We start from the raw sequence: 26,584 nt of genomic DNA on the forward strand, positions 1-26,584 counted from the left end.
TAAAAATCAACATACTGTAACACTGCAAAGTTATGTAGAGCACAATTCCTAATTTCGGGCAATCTTTAAAGTTCAACTATAGAAACGTTCATAAAGAACAGGAAAGAAAGGTGGTAGGATACAGAAATGTCATTAATGTAATGCTTTTACATATAGAAAAACAAAATTAATTATTGTGTAATTTGAATTCAATTTGAATATTTTAACCTCCTCAGCATTATTTGACTCATGATTACAACCTGAATGCTTTCTGGAAAAGAACCGCCTCATGGGGTTCAAAAGTACATCTTTTCCAACAATAGGATTACAATGATAAACTTGAATTTCAATTCAATTAATTGATTTAGGCCTTTTTGGAGATCAGCAATTTTAAATATATACAAAATCCATACACTTTTGTAAAATTGTCACCTAAACTTTAATTCAATCCACCTTTTGATTAAACAGTTCCCATTCCAGCAACCATCACAGGACCACTTGTTGTTATCTTCCCAATTAGTGATAATGTTTCAGATGGCAACAACAATAAATATGTTTAGAATTTTACCTCCGAAAGGAAAAACATGCCATTTCTAAATCATGGTGCACAATAAAATGTAGGAACAGAAGGGCGTCTTTAGGTATATCATTCATTAAGGTTTGACCAGGCTTTAAAATAGAGTTCATGAACTTTTGGACATTTAAATGTCATTTTAAAAGAGCTCAAACAGACCCAGCACGAGCTCCACGAAAAACTGAAGATGAGTGAATTGTACTTAGAGAAAATGTGCTGATTAGTAATCTATTGATGTAAAATGCAGTGGTCAGGCAATGCTTGTGGATCTAATCTATTCAGATTTTAACTCCATAGTTTGTTCAATAAATTGACTAGGCATAATACTTGAAAGTCCATCTCTCAGATCAGTTCTATTACAGTTTTATTTGTGATAACACTAAAAGAGATCAATGATAAATAGATTTTAAAAGCCATGGATAGAATTGATCCTTGGTCTAAATCTAGATTATTGTCGGCAATAGAAACCAGTATAAACAGATCAAATCTAAAATGATTGAATATGTTTATTATAGTGGTTTAGAGTAAACCCAGAAGACACACTTTGGTCCTAAAACTCAGAAAATGTATCTAAAGATTATGATTACATCCAATTTATGTCCAGAGACCGGTTTAGATGCTTTCCTGTTTAAGTAACAACATTTGCAAATATACTTAACAAAACATTAAAGCTGGATGTCAGAAATTCTGTCTTTAAGTATTGTGGAAGAGTTTTGTGTGATGATTATTATTTGATCTGAAGCAACACTATCACTAAATAGGTACGTGCACAGGTTATCATTCAACTAACATTATTAGCAAACTTAATTTGGAGGGAATTGAGAAGACTTGCCTCATGTACCAAGGGTTTTATTGTTAAAAAATCCACTGGTTCAGTAATTCACAAAGTTTGCAAATGCTAAACCCCTTTTTGAAATGTACTAAGCCCATTTAACAATCCATAATTTGGAAGGGGAATGTTAATAGTGTCCTTTCTGAATATGTTATACATCCTTAAGGTATGTATTAAGCTTTGAAATCGTATGTGGGCTGAAAAAGAGTAACAGGAGGTAGTAACCCAAGGGGACATTTGTGAATCTGAAAGTAAAATAGGGTGCATTAAAATGCCTTTATTCAAAAGCAATCACAGACACAGTAGTGTGCTGACTCCACAAACAACCACTTTTACCAAATGGATTATTAATACGTGAACCTCAGTATTTCCTATATTGCTGAAATTTAGTCTCTAATATTTTTGTCATGTGGTGTAAATATTTGTTTGTGTTATTTTATTTCCCATTTCAATATTGTCATGAAATGTACCTATTTTTTTTGTCAAACATATTGAAATATCTTTATCACAATTTTTGGGGCATTCTAAAAAATGTTTTCACTCTAACTTAAAGCTTCCTATGAAAAATACTGACGCGCAGTCCTAGTTTCTCCTGGATCACTTAGCTTTCTCACTAAACCAAGCACAATATTGATTTGAGAGCGGTGGTTATTGTAGTCATACGCACTGGGGTTCATTTTAAAAAGACAAATATAGGCCTTCCTTTAGCTTTAGAAATAATACTTGCAAACATTTGTTAAATAATTTCAGATAATTTACTGATAAAGATATCAGATAAAGATCCCGTAATTTCTTATACCTTGTGGTATCAAAAATCTGCTAGAATTAACAGACTTCTCTTCTAGATAAATCCAGGTATGAGAAGGTATTAACTGCGATTATCAACTTTCCGTTATTTTAACAAATTTTCTCAGTGCACAGAGTATTTTTCCTACATTGATCACAACATTTCAAGCAATGGTATGTGCTTACACGTACAATGAAGGGGTAAAAATGTATTTCTACCACAATCAAGAAACCCTTGGGTCTATGAGGATTACTGTTGCAAATTAAGACCTAGCTAAAATGAAATATCCCTTTAAAAGGAAGATTTCCCTCACCCACCATAGTTGGCATGCTTCCTCATTCGGAAGCTCCTCGCTCAGTTATACCTAGTCACGGTACGGGGTACAACCCCCTCACTGAGAGGGAGGAGTTTAGGCATGTTTTGTTATAGAGAAAGGTATACTAAATACCACAATAATGAGCTCAGGGTAGTGGAGGCAGCAGAATGAAAGTTAAAACTTGGTAAAGGGTATATGGTTTCCATTATTTGTACTCCCTTGGGCCACGATTAAAAACAGGGCACTGTGGTAGAAAAATATATGCACTGTTAGTGTTAATAGGAGGTCAACATGTTTCAGCCTATTAACCCTTCAAAGAAGTGTTTGCGGCTTTCTTCAGGACCTAATCACAAGTGCTGCTGCTCATTGTAGAGTGGATGACGACCAGCCGCCTGAAACTGAACTCAGACAAGACGGAGGTCCTCATCCTGGGCTCCTCGCCCTCCGCCTGGGACGACTCCTGGTGGCCCCCCGCCCTGGGCACCGCACCCAAACCGACGGACCACACACGCAACCTGGGCTTCATCCTGGACTCCTCCCTCTCCATGATTTGGCAAGTCAACGCCGTCTCCTCGTCGTGCTTCAACATCCTACGCAAGCTACGGAAGATCTTCTGGTGGATCCCCACCGGGACCAGGAAGACCGTCACCCAGGCCCTCGTCACCAGCCAACTGGACTACGGCAACGCCCTCTACGCCGGTACCACCGCCAAGCTCCAGAAGAGACTCCAGCGGATCCAGAACGCCTCAGCCAGACTCATCCTCGACATCCCACGAAACAGCCACATCTCCGGACATCTGAGAGACCTGCGTTGGCTCCCCGTCAACAAAAGAATCACCTTCCGTTTCCTCACCCACGCACACAAAGCCCTTCACGATCAAGGCCCGAGCTACCTCAACAGCCGAATCAACTTCTACGCTCCCAAACGCCACCTCCGATCAGCCAGCCACGCCCTCGCCGCCGTCCCCCGCATCCGAAGAGCGACAACAGGAGGAAGGTCCTTCTCCTACCTGGCCGCCAAGACCTGGAACTCCCTCCTGACCGACCTGCGCCTGACCCAAGGCCACCTCTCCTTCAGGAAGAAGCTCAAGACCTGGCTGTTTGAGCAGTAACGGCACCCCCCCCTCCCCAAGCGCCTTGAGACCCTACGGGTAAGTAGTGCGCTCTGTCTTTGATTGATTGATTGATTGATTGTACTCAATCAATAACAAGCATTGGCAGAGCCAATAGGTCTCGCCATTGGGACCTTATAAGTGTTTAGCAATGCAGATCCAGTAACAATGTGAAATAATTTCTATTAAAAAAAAGAAGACTTTATAACTGGTTAATCAAACGTTTCTGGAGGTTTAGTATATAACAACTCCTTTTTAGGTCTCGCCTGCCAATGCGCTTGCGCATTGCTGGCGAGAGATATAGGGGCTAAACCAGGGCTAAACCATCGGTGGATTTCGTACAGTGCCTGTGGAGCAGTCAAGCAGAAAGCGCGTCCACATCAAAGGCATCTGAAGCTTCCCCCAGCGTGCCCTCGGCCTCAGGCATTTCTCCTCCCCTAATTATTCACTGCCCATGGCCGGCCAGCGGTATTTTCACTTTCACGGCGGCCAGGCCGCGTCTCACATTTCTCCTCCCCCCTCAGCAATGCCAAGAGCTTGTTTTAAATTTTTATATTATTGCAAACATAAGGCTGACACTTTAGCAGGCACTGCGTTTTCTTTTCTTCTTTTTTATTCAGTGGAATATGCTTTCAAAATATAAAATAAATAAATATCGCACCAGCTTTCCAAGGACCGATTTATTATTTTAACCAATGCTCGATTCTTTTTTAGTCAGAGGAGGATGGTTTAATGTCAAGCAGTTACGCTATCTGTGGGAGTCTCATGGAGTCCTCACTCTATTCGCGTTATTTTGAGTAACACTTATCTGACGAGACCTTTTAATTGGACAGGATTAGTATGAGAATAGCTCCGTAGCCTAGCCTTTGTGCCCGTAAGCATCAACACATTTCTCAATAGACAGACTGCTAAAAAGCTCTCTGATGCATTTTGAAGTAGGAACCGGAGGAAAAACAAACGACCAGCAGATGGTGGTGCTGAATCACATTTGTAAACCCCAGACGACCTTTGTTTACCGCTAACTCGCCGGACGTTCCTTACTGGCCATCCAGGCCTTTTTGGCAGTAAAATGGACCGGAATCCTGGTGAACTGTGCACATTTATTTTCCCAGTCAGCTTCTCTCCGATACTTTGTGCAAAAACGTTTTGACAAGAACTGGGAGTGACGGTAAGATTTTGCTGCCCTGAGCAAAGTGACAATTTGTTGTAACATTCACTCCTCACTTCAGTTCCTGAGCAGACGCCTAGTAACGTATATAGACAGCATAGGCGAGGCACAGGCTTTAATTCTGCCTGTTTATTAGAAGAGTAAAGTGTGAACAGGTCCGCCCCTCTATTTGTGTTACACTTCACGTTTAACAGGCCAGTCTGGGAGTGAGTTTAATTAGCACATGAGGGAAAGTGGACTTTAAAGCCATGAAAATGAATCTGTGTCACCTGCAGGTCATGTGTTTAAATGCTGAATAGGTCAATTTAGATTTTCATCCTTACGTGGTTGATATACTAAATACTTTTAAGTTGGTTAACATTAGCATCACCATCTTAAAAAAGGAAAACTTTGATATCAAGTGCTATATTAAAGAACCAGTTATTATTTTAAATAAAGCCACCTGTCATATAGGGGTGTTCATGGGCTTGCGCGCAATGAATATTCAGAAATTACGTACTTTGCAGGCAGGGAAATCCACCACTTTGGAGTTGAGTGCTATGCTTAAAGTTGGGCTAATCGTCATGTTTCCACTGATGGAGCCTCTGTTTTCTTTACCGGTGGAAATCTTTGATTTTGACCAAGAAGCTTTCAGGGACCTTATGATGAAGGTCAAATCTGGCTCCCCTGAAGATTGCTGCCCCCGAGGATCCTAAAGGAAGCCTTTACGGCTTGCCCAGATCCACCCATGGCCTTATTAAACCTCTCACTATCTCAAGACTATGTTCCCAACACTTTAGAAGAGGCGTCAGTCATCCCTCTCCTGAAAAAACCAGGAGCAGACCCCGGGTCTCTCACAAATTACCGTCCCATCTCTTTGATCCCTTACATGGCCAAACTACTTGAAGCTCATGTAGCAAAAAACTTGTCGGCCTTTTTGGAGCAGTCAGACTACCTGGACACTCACCAAGCAGGGTTCCGCCCTGCACACTCTACAGAAGCAGTTATATTATCAGTCTTGGACCAATTACGAGCAAAAGTGGATGGAGGATCCCCCCAAGCACTTGTGCTTCTGGATCTCTCCGCCGCGTTTGACACGGTCGACCACAACACCTTGGTCGATCGGGTCATGGGCTGGAATCCAAGGACTAGCCCTCAAATGGATAAGCTCCTTCCTATACAACCGCTACCAAGCGGTCCGTCTGGGAAACTTCACAACCTCCAAGATTAAAAATACATGCAATGTCCCCCAGGGCTCCTCCCTATCACCCCACTTATTCAATCTATACCTTCTCCCACTCATCCATGCACTTAAGGAAGGAAAAATTCAAACCTTTAACTACGCGGATGATTTTCAGTTAATCTTCCCAATCAATAACTCCCCCACTACTGTCCACGAATTCCAGACAACAATGCTGTTCATCCGTGACTGGATGAACAGCAATCACCTTAAGCTTGAATCCGGACAAAACGGAAGTCATCCTCACAGGTGGCCTAACGAACCCCATGAGCCCCCTTTTTTGGCCTACAGATCAGGGACAATCCCCCACCCCCTCTACCTCTGCTAAAACCCTGAGGGTAATAATCAACAGCGATCTTACCATGAACAAACAAATTGGAGCTGTGGTCTCTACTTGCTGTTTCCAGCTAAGAAAAATAAGAAAAAATAGTAGATTCCTTAGCCAGGAAGCATAGATTCAGGCAGTCCTTGCGATGGTAATATCCCACATCGACTACGCCAACTCCCTTTATTTCGGCATCCCGACCTACCTCATCAACCGCCTTCAAATGGTTAAAAATCAGGCAGCCAGGCTGGTCCTTCAAGCAAATAGGAGCCAACACACCACCCCACTGCTAAAGAAGCTACACTGGCTCCCTATAACCCAGAGATGCGCCTTCAAAGTGGGATGCATCATTTTCAAATCCTTGAATAATAAAAATCCTAAATTCATCGATAATTTGATCAACAGATACATTCCCACTCGCAACCTGCGATCTGCCCATCTGCACCTTCTGGCCATACCCCCCTTCAGGCTAAAACACGCTGGAGGGTCAAGATTCGCCACCCTAGGCCCAAAATTGTGGAACTCCTTAACTCTGGAAGCTAGAGCGTGCACAGACCTCATGAGATTCCGGAAACTACTAAAAGAACAAGTTACTTACCTTCCGTAACACTTTTTCTGGTAGATACAGTATCTGCCTGTGGATTCCCCACCTTGTGAATATCCCCTTGCGTCAGCAACATCCGGAAATTCTTTTTGTAGCTTCGCGCCGACGTGGACGACGTCACAGAGGCACGGCATCGCGCGTGACTCCGCTGACGTCACCGACACCATAATAGGCCCACGCCGGCGTGATGACATCAGTTCCGCCCTTTTTCCGTGCTTTCGAGGCACACGGACGGAGCGATGACAGTAGATATATACACAGAATACACAGTACACAAATGTCAAGATAACACAAACAGTGTGAAGCCAATGCAGGAAAGCAATTGAAATAAAACATTTCCTTTGACAATAAAAAATATTTACATTACAGTAACTCAGGTATAGAAGAGTGGACAACGGGGAGGCGGGTGAGTCAGTGAGGAATCCACAGGCAGAAACTGTATCTACCAGAAAAAGCGTTACCGAAGGTAAGTAACTTGTTCTTCTGATAGATACATCTGCCAGTGGATTCCTCACCTTGTGAATTGAGTCCCACACCAGTCCCCACTCCCGGAGGAGGGTGTCCACTCTCTTATACCAGAAAATCCTGCAGGACAGAGCGAGCAAAGTGGCCGTCCCTCCTCACCTCAGCATCCAAGCAGTAATGCTTCGTAAAAGTGTGGAGGGAGGTCCAAGTTGCCGCCCTACTAATGTCCTCAACAGGTACACCTCTAGACAAAGCAGATGTTGATGACTTTGCTCTAGTAGAGTGAGCTCTTATGCCTTCTGGAAGTTCCTTACCAGCAAGAGCGTAGCATATCTTAATGCACAGGATAATCCATCTTGATAGAGTGCCCTTCCTTTCTTGCAGCCAGCAAAACCAACAAAGAGCTGGTCATCCACACGATAGTCTTTAGTCCTATCGAGATAAAAGCTCACCGCCCTCTTAGGGTCCAGACGGTGTAGTCTCTCCTCCTCCTTGGAAGGGTGAGGGGGAGGATAGAAGGTAGGAAGGGTAATGGACTGTCCTAGATGGAAGGGAGTTACCACCTTAGGCAGAAAAGCAGCCCTGGTCCTGAGTACCATTCGTTCAGCGTGAATAGTCAAGAATGGGGGCTTATAACTAAGAGCTTGAAGCTCACTTACCCACCTTGCCGAGGTGATTGCTACAAGAAAAACAGTCTTAAAAGACAGAAGCCTCATGGGACACCTGTGTAATGGTTCAAAAGGTGAACCCATCAAATAGGTCAAAACAAGATTCAAGTCCCATTGAGGCACAATAAATGGAGTAGGAGGGAATTTGTTAGTCAGAACTTTTATAAAACGTAACACAATAGGTGATTTAAATAAAGACGGCTGGTCCGGCAAACAAAGGAATGCCGACAAGGCCGATAAATAAACTTTTACAGTTGAAACAGCAAAGCCCTGCTGGGCCAAATAAAGAGCAAACTGAAGCATGTTGGACAAAACGAGCCCTCAAGGGGTCAATAGATCTCTATCCACACCAGGAAACAAATTTGGACCACCTATAAGAGTAGATAGACTTGGTGGAGTTACGCCTGGCTGATAAGATGACATCCACCACATTAGGTGGGAGAGAAAAGGAATTTAGGTTGCCCCATTCAATCTCCAGGCATGAAGGTGTAAGGTCTGGAGGTGGGGGTGTAGAACCTGCCCCTCCATCTGAGAGAGGAGATCTGCCCTGAGAGGGAGACGGAGCGGCGAGCAAGAGGAGAGGCGGAGAAGATTTGTGTACCACACCCTTCTTGGCCAATCCGGGGCGACTGATATGACTTGGGCCCGGTCTTGGCGAATCTTCCTCAGAACCCGAGGAATCAAGGGTATGGGAGGAAACGCGTAAAGTAGTTTTGAGTCCCAACTCAACTGAAACGCGTCCCCCAAGGCTCCCTGTATCAGAAACTGGAGACTGCAGAATGATGGGCAGTGAGCATTCTCGAGAGTAGCGAACAGGTCCACCTGAGGAGTCCCCCACATCCGAAAAATGTAACGAACCACCTCTGGGTGAAGCCTCCACTCGTGGTCGGCCGAGAACTGCCGACTGAGACTGTCTGCACGCACGTTCAGTACTCCGGCCAGGTGATTTGCCATCAGACAAATCTAATGGTTCTTAACCCAGGACCAGAGACGCAGTGTGTCTCTGCAGAGACACTGCGACCCCACACCTCCCTGTTTGTTGATATACCACATCGCGGTGGTGTTGTCCGTCAGGACTTGAACCGACCGCGAAGGGAAGGAAGGAAGGCCTTGAGCGCTAGACGTATTGCCCGCAACTCTAGAAGGTTAATGTGAAGCAACCTTTCCTCCGGAGACCAAAGACCTTTGACCTCCAGATCCCCCAGATGAGCACCCCACCCTAGAGTGGATGCATCCGCTATTACTGTGGCCACCGATGGAGGCAGATGAAAAGGCTTTCCTTGTGACAGATTGCCTTCCACGCCTCACCAAGACAGATCCGCTGCAGCTTCTCTGGAGATCCTCACAGACTCCCTGAAATCCCCTTGATGTTGATACCACTGCCTACGGAGGCACCACTGGAGCGCCCTCATGTGCCAGCGTGCATGGTTGACCAACAGAATGCAAGAAGCCATCAGACCGAGCAGATGAAGGACCTTCAGGACTGGAACAACCGCTCCATTGTAAAATAAAGGAATCATTTCCTGAATCCTTTGAGGTGGAGGGAATGCAGGACAAACAGTTGTGTCCGGTACCGCACCTATGAACAGGTTGCGCTGGGAGGGCACCAGGTGAGATTTGGGTACATTTATCGAAAAAACCCAATCTGTGCAACAATTGAGTTGTCTCTTGCAGATGATGGAGCACTATCTCTGGCGACTCTGCTTTGATCAGCCAGTCATCCAGATAAGGGAATGCCGGAATCCCCGACCTTCTGAGATGTGCTGCCACCACAGCCATCACCTTGGTGAAGACTCGAGGCGCAGTAGTAAGACCAAACGGATGGACCATAAACTGGTAATGCTGAGATCCCACCCTAAAACGGAGATACTTCCTGTGAGACTGCAGGATAGGGATGTGAAAATATGCATCCTGCAAATCTATTGACACCATCCAGTCTCCTTCCATCAGCTCCTGTAGAACCTGCACAAGGGTGAGCATCTTGAACTTTTCCTGCTTCACGTAAAGGTTCAAGATCCTGAGATCCAGGATTGAACGAAGTCTGCCATCCTTCTTGGGAATCAGGACATACTGGGAGTAGCATCCCTGACCCCTTTCCTGCTACGAACCACCTCCATCGCACCCTTTCTTAACAGTGCCCGGACTTCTTATGGCAGGAGCAACAGGTGTTCCTCCGTGCAAAAACCTTGGCAAGGAGGGTAATTCGGTGGAAACTCCTGAAAAGGAAGAGCATACCCATTTTCTACAAGATTGAGACCCCAAAGATCTGATGTAACTGATTCCCAATCTTGTAGAAAATTGGTAAGCCAACCCCCCACAGGACCCGCATGAGCCGGAATGGCAGATCTAGGGCTGCTTTGCTGTGGTTGGAGGGGGGTTAGAAGAGGAAGAGGAGGAGTAGGAGGAGGCTTGACGCCCTCGAGGACGAGCTCTTTGTCTGCCCCTGTATGACTTATACAGCGTATTTTGCTGTTGCTGCTGCTGCTGTTGAACTTGACTGTAGGGACGAAAGGAAGCACATCCAAAACCTCTATCCCTTTTAGTCGTTGAACCTCTGGTCTGCAGCCCTAAAGATCTGGTAGTAGCCCTACAGTCCTTAAATCTTTCCAAAGCCGCATCAGCCTTTTTACCAAATAACCCAACACCATCAAAGGGCAAATCCACCAACGCAGCCTGAACATCCGCAGAAAAGTCAGATGACTTCAGCCAGGCAGCCCTTCTAGAGGCAACAGAAGTACCCATAATACGAGCAACTGAATCAGCAGTGTCAAGCCCACTCTGAATCACCTGGCGTGCAGCCGCTTGCGTATCGGCCAATACCTCATTAAAATCCTTCCTGCTGTCCTCAGGAATTTTAGGAGCGAACTGGCGTACTGAGTCCATCAGGGCATGTATATACCTTCCCAAAAGACTAGTGGCATTGGTCGATTTCAATGCCATGCTTGCTGAAGAGAAAACCTTCTTAGCAGTCTGACCCTGTTTCTTGGATTCCTTATCCCCAGGCACCTGAGGAAATGCACCCACAGTCTTTTTTGAACAGGCTGTCTGAATAACCAGACTTTTAGGCAAAGGATGCGAGGATAAAAATTCAGGATCCCCAGGTGCCACTCTATACCTCCTTGCAACACCTTTGGCACTGCAGGAGCTGTAAGAGGCTTGCCCCAAACCTCCAATATAGGCTGAGTTAACGCATCATTATGGCATTCAGAGCACTAAAATATTTTGGTGTGTTTTCTTATGGCGCTTGAAATTATCTCTTCCTCTGAATCTTTTCTGACACTTAGAGCACTGATAATTTTCTTCCCCAGTGTGGATTCTCATATGTTTAGTGAGATTACATTTAAGGCTGAAAAATATTTGGCATTCGGAGCACTGTTAAGGTTTTTCCCCAGTGTGGGTTCTTATATGCTGAGTGAGTCTGTCTTTTACACTGAAACATATCTGGCATTCAGAGCACCTATAAGGTTTTTCCCCAGTGTGGGTTCTTATATGGTGAGTGAGACGGATTTTTTCACTGAAACATTTGTGGCATTCAGAGCACCGATAAGGTTTTTCCCCAGTGTGAGTTCTTATGTGATTATCAAGACTGGTTTTTTGGCAGAAACATTTCTGGCATTCAGAGCACTGATAAGGTTTTTCCCCAGTGTGGGTTCTTATATGCTGAGTGAGATGGCTTTTTTCAATGAAACATTTGTCGCATTCAGAGCACTGATAAGGTTTTTCCCCAGTGTGGGTTCTTATATGCTGAGTGAGACTGAGTTTGTATATGAAACATTTTTGGCATTCAGAGCACTGATAAGGTTTTTCCCCAGTGTGGGTTCTTATATGCTGAGTGAGATGGCTTGTTTGGCTGAAACATTTCTGGCATTCAGAGCACTGATAAGGTTTTTCCCCAGTGTGGGTTCTTATATGTTTAGTGAGATCGAATCTGTTTATGAAACATTTCTGACATTCAGAGCACTGATAAGGTTTTTCCCCAGTGTGGGTTCTTATATGCTGAGTGAGACTGAGTTTGTCTCCGAAACATTTCTGACATTCAGAACACTGATAAGATTTTTCCCCAGTGTGGGTTATTGCATGTTGAGAAAGACTTCTTTTGTCAATGAAACATTTCTGGCATTCAGAGCACTGATAAGGTTTTTCCCCAGTGTGGATCTTTGTATGCCGTGTGAGAGTACGTTTTATACTGAAACATTTCTGGCATTCAGTGCACTGATAAGGTTTTTCCCCAGTGTGGAATCTCACATGTGCAGTTAGAAGTGATTTAAGTTTGAAATGTTTTGGACATTCAGAGCACTGAAAAGGTTTCTCCCCAGTGTGGGTTCTTACATGAAGAGTGAGACTGTTTTTGTCAATGAAACATTTCTGGCATTCAGAGCACTGAAAAGGTTTCTCCTCAGTGTGGGTTCTTACATGAAGAGTGAGACTGTTTTTGTCAATGAAACTTTTCTGGCATTCAGAGCACTGATAACGTTTTACCCCAGCGTGGATCTTTACCCCAGCGTGGATCTTTGTATGCCGTGTGAGAGTACGTTTTAAACTGAAACATTTCTGGCATTCAGAGCACTGATAAGGTTTTTCCCCAGTGTGGGTTCTTACATGAAGAGTGAGACTGTTTTTGTCAATGAAACATTTCTGGCATTCAGAGCACTGAAAAGGTTTCTCCCCAGTGTGGGTTCTTATATGAAGAGTGAGACTTCTTTTCTCAATGAAACATTTCTGGCAATCCGTGCACTGATAAGGTTTATCCCCAGTGTGGGTTCTTATATGCCGAGTGAGACTGTTTTGGTCACTGAGACATTTCTGGCATTCAGGGCACTGGTAAGGTTTTTCCCCAGAGTGGATTCTCATATGTTCAGTGAGATAAAATTTACGGCTGAAACTTTTTTGGCATTCAGCACACTGGTAAGGTTTTTCCAAAGAGTGGGTTAATGCATGTCGATATAGACTCGCTTGGACACTAAACCTTTTCTGGCATTCAGAGCACTGATAAGGTTTTTCCACAGTGTGGATTCTCATATGCTCAATGAGATAATATTTACTGATGAAACTTTTTTGGCACACTGAGCACTGAGAGAGGTTTTTCCCAGTGTGCATTCTCTCAAATTCAGTGAGATGAGATTGATGGCTGAATTTGTTTTGGTACAGGTAACTTATTTCCCCAACTTGGGTTATTTTGCTTTGATTGAGGCGGGTTTGAACACTGAATTTGTTCTCACAGCCTGTGTTTTTATAAGGTGTATTTCTAGAGTTACATTTAGTTTTCTCTTGCTTATATGCCACCGTAAGATTGAACTAGATTTTAGAGTCTGGCTAGTTTATATAATGTTCAGTATTTATCTCTAAAAGAAATTGGTGTAATCTGCTTAACATTTGAATTAAGCAAAATATGTCTCGAAGCAGCCCTGTAAAACCTGTTGAAATGTTTCTAGCAGATAAAAGTCTTTTGGTTATAGCCTCTCCGGCAGTAACTTATTTTGTGACTGAAGTTTTTCTCAAATCTATTTGTATAGGTTCTTAGCAATGCAGTGATAAGGTGTTAGTCTGATATTTAATGATTAAACTGAGAAGTACCTTTTGCACTGACGTAATGGCAGTAACTGAGAACATTAGAACATGCACAGTACTATTGTGGCTCACCAGTCGCAGAACATCAGTTAATTTTACCCTTTCTATGTTTGGTGTAAGGTGTAGTTCTGAAGACGAGGATTTATTTACATTAGCTATAGCGCAACGGTGCTCATTTAATCCATTTTTATATTTAACAGTTTTACATATCAGTCCTGCACAACAGAATGTTGAGGCGATTTACATAGAATTACAGAACAGTACACATTAAAAAGGAAACAATCTGAGATGGTCATGAAAACAATAAAGTTGTGAATTTTTAAGGTTTTCGCCAGAGTGAGCAGAGTGGGTCGAGGTGTTATATCCCGAGGCATATAGTCTCAAACTTGTGTAACTGGTTAAAAACGGTTGTTGAACAAAGGTGATTTTCCAATCTTATGGTTGTTAACGTGTCAGCTTCGGAGTCTTCTTGGAGCGTCTTTTCTTTGATGGTATGCAGAAGAAACCTTTTGTTGTAACTTTCTTTTATGCAGTGTGTGCTTCCTCTCTAGAATTACATGATGCTTTAGATGAACGTTATTCTGTCATGCTGAGGCAATTTGTCTTTCTGATAATATTTCAGATGAGGATGCTGAAGTGGTCTTTCAACATTATTTCTGATGCTGTGTGCACAGATATGGCTTTGCTCTGGGTTAATGAAATGCAAAATTAGAGACTTCACTTACAGGTAGAGTACTTTCCTCGCCACACTTAGATTTTTGGAAATTATTTAAACGTAGAATGCTGGATGTCCTTCAGTTTTTCAAAATAATCCTTCTTATGGCACTGACATTTAGTGGCTTAGTGCTAAATCTTGCTTTCTTCGTCCGTAATTTCAATCACCTATAGTATTAAAATTAAATAATTAATACATGTACATTTCCAAAAATAATAATTCACAAGCCAAATCAATGCAGGATTTTTAAAATGTTGAGCTGTTTTTCAGACAGAGCAGAGTGTAGAATGGTAGCCTGAGAGTACTTGGATGTAGGAGTGAGGATTTGTAGAATTTTTAGCATTTTATTAAGCTCACAAAGGATACCCTATGGAGTTGTAACATAGAATCCCAAAGGCAGATATTAAAGTCATATGGACTGGCACCAAACTGATATTAAAATAATATACACTATTAATTAAATTGTAATGCAGATTTCTGGGACGGGAAGGACTCCGCCACGGACAACAGGCATTCTCCCCTGCCCTGAGTTACCGCCTACTTGTATCTGGTATCCTGACTTGAGTTTTGGCCTCTGCCTCAAACAAATCTATTATGTGCTGCGAGGACTATGCCTAGACCTATCCCTCGACTATGGTCCAGAGTATGAATCAAGGGCAATAAAATGAAGGCGTACTTTCATGTGTTCATTTTATTCCACCTGATTATCAGTTGTTAGGTTTTTCTGCACCTGTAATTACTGGGTGCAGAAAATCAGGACACAATTATTTTCCAGACAGAAAAATTAGACTGAAAAGACGCATAAGACTCTGGGGGTGCATCAGAAGCAGCCAAGACTTATGCTGTTTTCTTTACTAACTGGGGGAAAACCACAATTCTTCCCTCTGTTGGTGTTCACAGTCGTTGTCGGCCTATGATTCGGCATTGAGTGCAGAGCGTATCGAGTAGAGCCGAGGAGGAGTTAACGAGCAAGAGGAGCGGAGCCTGGGACGACTGCCCGGGTTTGTTTTGTGACCAGTTCCCGCTCCCGAAGGTTTCTCCCACTTCACCAGCGTCCTGTTATACGGGCGCTTTAAGTTCGATGGATCTGTTTTGGGGGCAGGAACGGCCACTGCCGGCACCGCAGTGCTAAGGCACTGCTGGTGCTGCTCGTGCGGCGGACGCTGCAGGGGTCAAAGGAGCCTTGGCCTGCGGTGCTGCTGGTGGGGCGGCTGTGACGAGGGACATGATTTTCAAGGACCACAAAAAGAGGAGTATAAGAACCTATCATTCATAAATGGGCAACACCATAGCCCAGGTATTCAGGTACCTGGAAGTGGGAACGCGGGAGCAATTTGGGATTTATTCTTCAAAACCTCGCAATTAAATCTGGAAGCTTTAACATATCAGTCCAACAAAATGGAGGTCCAAATAGATCTCTTGAGGGCTATGGCATCCTCTGTTGCCGGAATTGAGCAGAAGATAACAACGCAAAATAATCTAATAGTAAGGGCACAATCTCAGCCAATATCTACGTATGCAGAGTGTAGTTGTGCCCCGCTAATTAACAAATTTGCTATCATTCCGGATATTTTAAAAACGATAATTGACAATGTAAAAGGGAATTTTCCTTACGTGGGAATTCAACCCATCAAGACCGACTGCCCCTCTAAAGATACAATAAAATGTAAAGACAATACTGTTGTTGTTAAAGGAAAAATAGATGATAAAACAAAAGATCAAGAAGTGATACACCTATGCTGGACACATTCAACATTGACAAACGCAGTTCCAGAAGTTCATCTATCAAAAAGACAGAGGAAAAAACAACAGAAAGCAAGAAATAAAGCTTCTAAAAGTATAAAAAATACAAATTCATCAGATATAGTGAGATTGAACACTGGAAACAACCATGACCAAATATCATATTGTGAATGTGAGGGTAAACAAATGTTACCAACAAAACCCTTTTACCCTTTATTTAATAAGGATATATCGGAGGTAAAAGCAGTTATGAATATGGCCGGGATGCCCGCCACCCCCTCCCGACACCAATTCCCCATGGGAGGAGACAGACACAAGTTTGAGCTTTTGGAAGGCGGGGGGGAGTTACCCCCCCGGCCGTATTTATTAAAATATGAAACAAAATTTAAAACTTTAAATAAAAACGTTTCATACATTATGTACAATTTTACTTTCATTACATTTTGATGAAGACATGTTCTTTGGCTAACCTTAACAGATCTCTAATACAAAGGTTTCCTAGCCGAGTCTAGCATCCTGAAAATGCATACATTCTAAAATAAAATTGTACATCCTAGCATTAAGGGCCAACTGCAAGGTCTTAACCGGTGTCAGATCCCTACTACCAAACTCCCGCCCTCACGGTGTGAGTGGCGCATGCGCAGAGGACTTGCCAACTGTAACTTCCCTTGTCGTGGGGGCCCCCTTTCACTCGACGCCATTTTAAAGGTCGTCCGAGTTCCCGTGTGAGGTATCTGTAAGAAGGACAGCGTGGACTCCCCCCCTTCCCCACACACTCTTCCGCCGGAGCGGATATCCGGCCCCCGGGAAATTCGTAGGAGGGGCATATATCCGTCTCCACCCTTGGGAGGGGCCTATGGCCGTCTCCCCCTAGGCGACCCATCCGTCGTGGGTGCCGCCTCCCCGTGGGAGGGGCCAATGGCCGCCTCCCCCCAGGCGCCCCCATCCATACTGGGTGGCGCCCCCCCTAGGGACCTTGAAATTACTGCTCACCGATCATGACCTTACCGCCACAGGCCGGATAGTTGACCGACTATCCGGCTCCCCCACACCACCTAAAGGTCATGCCTCCTCAATCCCCTTAGCCATGCTATGAAGTCTCCTATGAGTAAATCATTCCCCACCCTGGACAGGTGAACCCCATCATTCAAGTATAGTGATCACCCCGAATACACCCATGGGAAATGCTTTGCAAATGCGCAGAGCGAAACAATTTCCCAATTTTATTGTTGACCCTCTTTACCGAGAGGTTCAAAGCCGTCACAGAGAAACCCCCCCGCCAAACTCTCCTGGGGATCATGTGGGACCAGGCAATTGTGCACCCCGGGAGTTTCCTAGCCAACCAGCTGACTGCCGACAATATGTGTTCCACTAACACTCGTCTTCCCAGTCTTACCAAGTCATTGCCCCCCAGGTGCACTATGATCACAGATGGCGGTGACCTTTGCCGCCCTAAGAGACCCTCCACAAACGATTGAAATTGGTCAAAACAGAGGCCTCCCTTCCCATGGAAGGTTACTCTAAACCCGTATTCCCCAGATGCGTGAGTCGCGTCACCTGCCATGAATACTTCCCCGGCGCGCCTCACGTATGAGTGGCCCACAACCCATACAACTTGATCTCCAGTCGGTAAACCTCGACCGCTGGTCCTCTGGTGTTGGGTTGATCCCAGATTCCGCCCCGCGTCACAGTCTTGAGAAACTGTAATTCAAGCAAAAGACAACAAGCGTGAGTGCATTTCATCAGTCTTTTACAACATGTGCAGTCGCACATACCTCTTGAAACAGTTCGAGGACCAACGGCCTAACTGTTTTACTTCTTCTGCACCCAGACCCTGAGCCGTAGCCTCAGCAGCGGCCCCTATTCTGAATAAGTGGGTTCCAAAATCGCACGGGTCCATGCCCGCCGCAGCGATTGTAAGTGCCAGCACCCTCTGAAACTGAAATTTCGTCAGAGGGGTGCCATCCTTGTGTCTTATCAGGCTCCCTCCCCATGTTGCCGGCCTCTGTGCCAGGTAGTCCTCTAAATACCGTATCAGACAATTGGGGCTCCCTTGAGCGCGCTGCACAACAACACTACTCCCTATAGCTTCCTGGTCTGTCTTGGACCTGGCTACAATTGATGGCCCACATCTGGACTCGGTACCGGGCTGTCCACCGGTGTGACGGGGTCTGCTGGGGGTACCTCCGGGACCGGGCCCTCCCCGGAACCCGCCCTCTTCTTACGACGTCTCCCCCTACCCTCAGGGGCGACTCCCGGCAAGGCTGGACCTATCACCTTCTTAGGCCGCCCGAAAGGTTGTTCTGGGCTGCTATCTGCTTTTTAAACTCTTCTAAACCCCGACCGATCGAATCTACTTTACCCAGTTTTCGGTCCATGACCGCCATTCGGTTCGACAAAGTGCGCAGTATCTTCTCCAACTCGGAGCTCTTTCCCGCTTTTTTGCCGGACATGACTTTGTTCACTCCGTTCGACTTGATCGACGAGGTCCTAGATCCTTCACATGCCTGATACTGAAAAAGAAACAACAAAGATTACAAGTTCTCAAAATTGCTGCTTGTTCCGTCGAGGGCTCACGAGCAACGAGTGGTGCAGCCTTCAGAGCACTGGAACAAGAGGCCGCTTCCTTGGATTCCCGATCTATTCATCTGTCTGCGGAAGGGCGGGGGCCCTCCTCGGGTACGCCCATCTGGGCGCGGTCTTCCGGGCGGGTGTCTAGGACAACCCCTTCTGGGCGGGAAGGGCGTGCTCTGGCTACGCCGCTTTGGGCATACCAGCCGAACCACGCCCCCGCCCAAAACGGTTTCCCGGGAGGAGCGGGGCACCCATCCATACGTTCGGGGGGACCAAGTGGTCTTCCCTTTCCAAAATAAATGCTTAAACAAGCAAGCTGATAGTATGGAAATGATAGAGAATGGGAAAATTCAGTCCTTAGAAATGCTGCAAGTGGAGGAAAGTAATAAACAGGTGGAAAATAAGCCATCACAATTGGAATAGAGCAAAGAGTGAGAGTATTAGAGAAGATGAAACGAATAGAGATTTGTTAAAAACCTGGAAGGATATTAAATTGCCACAAGATCTGGGAACCAAAACGAAGCAGTTACATAAACATCGACAATCATGGTCTCAAACTGTTAGTAATCATAATGGAAGGTTAATTGAACATGCTCAAGGTGAAAATAGTCTGCAACAAATTAAATTAAATAACCCAGATAAAAAAGAAGGAGTGGTGCAGGTAATTTTTACGCCAGAATATCAATCTAGGGGTAATAATGATATCTTGACTCGTGGGAACATATTAAAATTGTGTAATGCAGTACCCTCATTAAAGAAAATTAAATGTACCTGCATAGAATCAATTGAATTAGACACATCAAGAATAATAATCGCGAATCAACATTAGTAATTTGGACATCTTCTACTGCCGCCAGCCGTATTATGCAAGAACATAATCTCTTTCAGGACTGGGGAATAAAAATAACTCCCCTGCAATCTTCCTATCCTAGCCCTTTTGTTTCAACAAAATTACAAAATCATAACCAAATGAGAACCGAGAATAATAAGAAATACTCCATATTAAAAAAACCCACAGGTATGACCAACAGGCATCTTTTAAAATAATTAGAGGGAAAAAATAGGAGAATTATTATTTGACACTGTCAAATTAGGTTGGCTAACAGCAGCCCTCCATAATGTCATGATTCAGAAAAGGGGGGGGGTGATGGACAGAGTATCTGAATTAAACAGAACACTCGTACCCAGTCAACAGATCAGGACTTGATCCATCACCGTTTTTTAGCTCACTGCACCATACCAGCTCAGAACCTGGCTACATGCAAATTAGTCTGTCCCTGGCCCAGTGCATCATGGGAACAGGGCAGACCAAACTACCAAGCCAATTCTTATACTGGAAAGGAAACAAGCTTCCGGGGACCGGTTTCTGGCATTACAGCCGTCTTCGGCCCGGCTTGCTTGAATCCTGATGGTGCAGTGAGCAAGGGACTCACATCTGAGTATACCCTTCCACGCTTATGGTGGACAAAACGATTCAGAAAAGGGGGTGGTGATGGACAGAGTATCTGGATTAAAAACAGAACACTCGTACCCAGTCAACAGATCAGGGCTTGATCCATCACCGTTTTTTAGCTCACTGCACCATCCCAGCTCAGAACCTGGCTACATGCAAATTAGTCTGTCCCTGGCCCAGTGCATCATGGGAACAGGGCAGACCAAACTACCAAGCCAATTCTTATACTGGAAAGGAAACAAGCTTCCGGGGACCGGTTTCTGGCATTACAGCCGTCTTCGGCCCGGCTTGCTTGAATCATGATGGTGCAGTGAGCAAGGGACTCACATCTGAGTATACCCTTCCACGCTTATGGTGGACAAAACGATTCAGAAAAGGGGGTGGTGATGGACAGAGTATCTGAATTAAACAGAACACTCGTACCCAGTCAACAGATCAGGGCTTGATCCATCACCGTTTTTTAGCTCACTGCACCATCCCAGCTCAGAACCTGGCTACATGCAAATTAGTCTGTCCCTGGCCCAGTGCATCATGGGAACAGGGCAGACCAAACTACCAAGCCAATTCTTATACTGGAAAGGAAACAAGCTTCACCACCCCCTTTTCTGAATCGTTTTTGGCCACTATAGGTGTGGCAGGGTATACTCAGACATGAGTCCCTTTCTCACTGCACCATCAGGATTCAAGCAAGCCGGGCCGACGAGGCTGAAATGCCAGAAACCGGTCCCCGGTAGCTTGTCTCCTTTCTGGTGAAGAATTGGCTTGGTAGTTTAGTCTGCCCTGTTCCCATGATGCACTGGGCCAGGGACAGACTGATTTGCATATAGCCAGGTTCTGAACTGGGATGGTGCAGTGAGATAAATAACGGTGATGGATCAAGCCCTGATCTTTGGACTGGGTAAGAGTGGTCTGCTTAATTCAGACACTCTGTTCATCACCACCCCCTTCTCCATAATGTCAGGCAGGATTGACATCTACAATCTGAAGTTTCTTTAAGGGGGCCAACAATTATGAATGAAAGGGTCCGATTATGTTCGTGGAATATAAATGGCGTTCAAGCAAAGATTCAGAATAACCAATTAGCTACTTTGTGCTGTTTTCAAATCATTTGTTTACAAGACACTTGGGCTTTAGTTCCTTTTAGATTGGAAGGGTATAGGGTTATTACTCATTAGCTAAGAGAACAAGTAACTATGGCAGACCTTGTGGGGGTTTGGCTATTTTTTATATCAACTGAGCTAAAAATGGTAAGTGAAATGGACGTCCCAAGTCAAAAGGATGATCTAATTGTCAAAATACGATACAAGGAGCAAAATATAATTAAATCTCGTGTAGTAATCAACGTATAAAATCACGAAGAACAATGGCGACCAATTTGATAATTATGAGAAGGCAGCAACTGGACAATGACACCCAAACTGAGATTATTATTACCGGGAAATATACCATGAACATGCTATGGTCTTACGATAGAGATGTTGAAATACAACGGCAAAATTACTTATGGTCAATTCCAAGATTATCATCAACAATGGGTATGAGGGAACAAAAGAATGAAAAAATCGGCAAGACTCTTGTAAAAGAATTATACATCATAGGTCTAAGGGTGCTAAATGAGCAATTTCCCCAAGATTCGCCATCAGCATGGACTTTTCAAGAAGGGTATCATAGGTCTAGAATAGATTATACCATAGCATTGTTGCATCTATTTCATACATTTCTGTCTTATCAGATAGTGGGAATAGATAGAAGCGACCACGATCAACAAATAATGGAGTTAAACCTAAATGGCCTAAGATTTGAAAACTATATGACACTTCCGGGAGAAATAACGACAGTAAATTATAAGAAACTTTATTGGTCAGATAACACCAAAGATTCTATTACAAACACTGCGCAGGCAATTGTTGATTTTCACTTCGAAGGAGATTATTCGAATGCTGTCGAAAAATGGTCTTTCTTCACACAGCAATTAATTACCAGTCAATCTCAATAATATGCTAATAAAGGTTAGTGGAGGAAAAAAACAGCATGTTCATTGGTGAAAATTTAGTTTGAAAGCCATCAATTAAAAAAAATACGTAACAGAATCCTGAGATTGGTAAAAAAGTTCCCAGTTAATTTAATTTACAGAGTAAAACTTAAAAAGATAAATACAGTAGTAAGGAAAATGGTCTGGAAGGACAAAATGCAAGAAAAGCAATTGTTGTGGGCAAAAGCTCTATATGCTTGCAAAAGGAGTAATTCAAGAGCCTTCTGGATTCTAGTAAACAAACTGAGTAGATCTAGTAGGAAATCTACTTCATCAACAGTAACTGAATCTGAATGGGTATCATTCATAGATATGCATTTGAATCCTACTCCTAAAATGGCTGTGAATTCTACTGATTGGGCTATGAATTGGAGGAGAAAAGAAAGATAACTCAAAACCAAGTATGTATATTAACAAAGAATCAGAGATCCAATGGCGCCCCAGGCCCAAGTGGGATTCCCGCTGTGTTGCATAAGGAGAAAGCATCATATTAGTCGAGCTATCTAACACCAGTATTTAATCATGCTCTCCAATCAAGAACAGTCCCCGAGGCATGGAAGGGATCCATAATTTCTCCTATATATAAAAGTGGGGATTGGTCCCTCCCGTCCAATTACAGATTAATTACGCTCCAAGATACTGAAGCTAAATTAGTTGCATCGGTTCTACTTAAGGAGTTAATTGATTGGGCTAATGAAAACCATTTAATTCCACCGAACCAATCGGGTTTGTACACGGTCAAGGTACAACAACAAATGTGTTCACACTGGGAAATTTTAATGGAAAAATATCAAACAAAAAAATAGCCATTATATTTAGTCTAGTCTAGTCTAGTCTGGATATTTGTATTGCGCAAACATATCACATCCCGTGAGGGAGTCTCATGGCGCATGCGGACAGTCCCAGAAAAAGGATGGTGAATGATCCTAAAGATGAAGGCCTAGCTAAAAAGCCATGTTTTCAACAACTTTCGGAAACTCATGTGTTCGATAGTTGTACGGATGTTTAGAGGAAGTTTGTTCCATAGGAGTGGTGCCATATAGGAAAAAGCGCGTCCACCATTTCTAGCTGTTTGAACTCTAGATGGCGTGAGTTGGAACTTAGAGCTAGATCTCAGTTCTCGACCAGGCTGGTACCATGTCAATTTTCGGTTCCAGTATTTTGGTCCTGTGCCGTACATATGTTTATGAACCAGACACATGGTGTTAAAAATGGCTCTTTTTTTTACAGGGAGCCAGTGTAGACTTTTTAGGCATGGCAGGGAGGGGGATCGTTTTGGTAGTCCCAGAATCAGACGAGCAGCAGTGTTTTGAACAACTTGTAATTTCTTGATATGGCACTCATTTATGGCAAGCAAAAGGGAGTTACCATAATCTAACCTATTTATTATGAGGCCCTGAACTAGGACTCTGCGTGCTTCTTTTGGTATCCATTTAAAAGCTCTGCGTAGGCTTCGCATGATTCCAAAACAGGTCCCAACAGTGTGGTCTACATGATCCTTCATGGATAATTTATTATCCATGTGGATTCCAAGGTTGCGGACGGATTCTTTTGGGACAGGGCATTCCCCCATTTCCGGGGGCCACCAATCCTTGGTCCAGTGTACACTGGCTTGGCCAAATGTCATTATTTCAGATTTAGCACCATTCAGTTGTAGGTGATTCAGACTCATCCAATTTTTTACCTCTACCAGGCATTTTTTGAAGCGCTTTTGGTATCATTTATGTCATGGCCAAGGGTGACTAGTATTTGCGTGTCATCAGCATATGATAACACGTCAAATCCATATGCCCTAATGAGGTTGGCCAACGGGGCCATATAAACAATAAAAAGCGAGGGGCTGAGGATAGAGCCCTGAGGCACACCCCTTGTAACTGGCCGTGTGCTGGCTAAGGTTTCATCTGTTTGCAGTGTGGTTGTTCGATCTGACAGATAGCTGATAAACCACCTTAAAACCTGCCCTTTGACACCACACTCCCATAGCCTTCTGACCAAGATGTGATGGGAGATGGTGTCAAAGGCAGCCGATAGGTCTAAAAGTACCAGAATGCACGATTGACGTTTGTCAAGGGCAAATCTGATATTATCAGTGACCTCGATCAGGGCTGTCTCCGTGCTGTGGGCAGCACGGAAACCTGACTGAGAGGGGTCGAGTAGATTGTTCCTCTCGAGATAGCCTATCAGCTGCTCATTAACAAATGCCTCCAATACTTTCCCTGAGAAGGGTAGCAAGGAAATGGGCCGGTAGTTTGAGAAAGTGTTTACATCCGCACCAGGCTTTTTTAATAGTGGTTTTACTCTAGCCGCTTTCCAGATTTTAGGGAATTCCGCTTCTGTCAGGGATGTGTTTAGAAGGCAGGAGAGAGGATGAACCAACACTGGAGCAAGAGTGGAAAATAGTTTAGAGGTTAGGTGATCGCAAGGAGAGCCTGATTTAATTTTCCGTCCTAGACGCATGGTTTTTTCGTTGTCCAACAACTCGAAAGTGGACCAGTTAGAGGAAGAGACATTTCTGTGTATGTCTTGATTCATGTGTAACTCCTGTTCCAGGTGTTGGAGAGATATATTTTCTATTTTAAAAGATTGACATATTTTTGTAATTTTCTCGTCTAAGAACATAGAAAGGTCTTCCGTCCATTCATTTGTTTTTGGGGTTTCTTGCAAACTTTTAAAGGAAGTAAGTTCTTTTAGAATGTGATGGAGCTCTTTGGACGAGTTTTCAGCTTTATTTATTCGTTCAGCTATATGAGTTCTTTTTGCTGCTTTGATTTCCCTCATATATTTGGTGTGTAGGGTTTGGTAGATTTTACGATCGTTGGGGTCTTTAGTTTTTCGCCAGGTTTTTTCGGCATTTCTTGTTTGGGTTTTAAGATGTTTTAGTTGGTCAGTAAAACATGGTGAGGTTTTTTCCCTACAGTACACCTTTCGAATAGGGGCTATCTTGTCCAGTGTCTTATGGATAGCAGACTCCAGGTGTATAGCTCCAAGATGTACATTTTCCCTAAGGTTTATATGGTCTGTCGTGAAGTTCTCAGAAAAGGAGGCCAAAGTAATTTTTTTCATGTTTCTGCATGCTTTTTGTTTTTTATTTATTATGGTTTTAGATCTATGGCTGCTTATAGAGAATTTCACAAGAAAATGGTCAGTCCATAATAATGGAATGGGAGTCATTAGCATGACATTCGGCAAATTTGTAAATAAAAGATCAAGCGTGTGACCTGCTTGATGGGTGGGGCCGGTAACCTTTTGTATCAGGTTCAGGGTGTTCATTGCAGAGATCAATTTTCCTGTGTCAATATTGGACTGATCGTCCACGTGGTAGTTAAAATCACCTAATAATAGATTTTTTGTTGATTATAAAGCTGCCTTTGACTGTGTAAATAGGCAGATTTTATGGAGGAAACAGGATTGTTATGGCATTAGCTTCAGCCTTGTAAATGCAATACAATTGTTATATACCAATACTTGGACAAGAGTCCGGCTAGGGAATGGCTCAAAACTTTCGAGGAAAATTAAAAAAGCTTTAGGCTTAAAGCAAGGGTGTGTTTTAGCTCCATATTTATTTAATCTATTTTTATCAGACTTTACCCTTGCAATAAACAATAAGTTAGCAGACTCAACATCAATGTATTCAATTGAGAACAAAATGACAATAAACGAAACAAAAACAAAAGTAATGGAAGTCAGTACCAAGAAACGGAAGGGCAGTCAATTCAAATGGTACCACCAAAAGAGGTAGCTAGATAAAAAGTTAAATGTATTAAATATCTTGGGATACTGTTTGACGAGAAAGGATCTTTTTCATACCATAAAATGGAGATGAAGAAAAGAGCCAAAAGTCTACAAGGGGCTTTTCGCCTACTTTATAGCTCCTTGGGAGGCCCAACTTATACCCCATTAATAAAAGTAATAAAAGCGAAATTGCTCCCGAGCCTTATATGGAAGTGAAATACTCCGTGTTTTGGATTCTGCATTATTAAATAATGCTATCACAAATACATTTAAACATCTGATTCGGCATCCACTTAATGTATAACCTGCTCAGATAAGGCTAGAATTTGGCTTTTGTAATCAACAATATGCAAGAATGGGTCAGTATGTTAAGACCTGGAGACAAATCGAAACTAATATCAATAACCCAATATGCACATTTTTGTGGAAAGGAATGCAACAAAATGAAAAAAATTGTCCTTCTGTAAATATCTGAAAAAAACTCTTGAAGAATTGTCAATTGCTGAGATCTGGGAAATGTCTTTAACAGTACATAGTTTAAGAAAATAATTAACAAATCAGTTAAATATTTGTCACTTTTAAAAGACAAAGAACTGTTTATTAAGAGATCCCACGCATGCATGTTGGTCCAGGAATGTACAAGTCTTAAGGTCCAAGTATATTTATAAATACCATGGTCTCTACAAACCAAAAACACCTTTATGAAAGCACGATTCCG

General features: G+C 43.4%; 2 protein-coding genes across 2 annotated transcripts in view; both read right to left on the minus strand.

Annotated features, from left to right (window-relative positions):
- Positions 1–26,584, minus strand: part of LOC147737899 (uncharacterized) — a 610,977-nt gene that overhangs the window by 341,281 nt on the left and 243,112 nt on the right. The gene's annotated exons all lie outside the window — the stretch shown is intronic.
- On the minus strand, positions 11,425–13,146 carry LOC147737904 (uncharacterized). Its single transcript, XM_086948193.1, has one exon. The coding sequence runs from the start codon at positions 13,144–13,146 to the stop codon at positions 11,425–11,427; it is 1,722 nt and encodes a 573-aa protein (XP_086804319.1).

Source organism: Lissotriton vulgaris, chromosome 1_1 (genome assembly GCF_964263255.1).
Source record: "Lissotriton vulgaris chromosome 1_1, aLisVul1.2, whole genome shotgun sequence".
NCBI lineage: Eukaryota > Metazoa > Chordata > Amphibia > Caudata > Salamandridae > Lissotriton > Lissotriton vulgaris.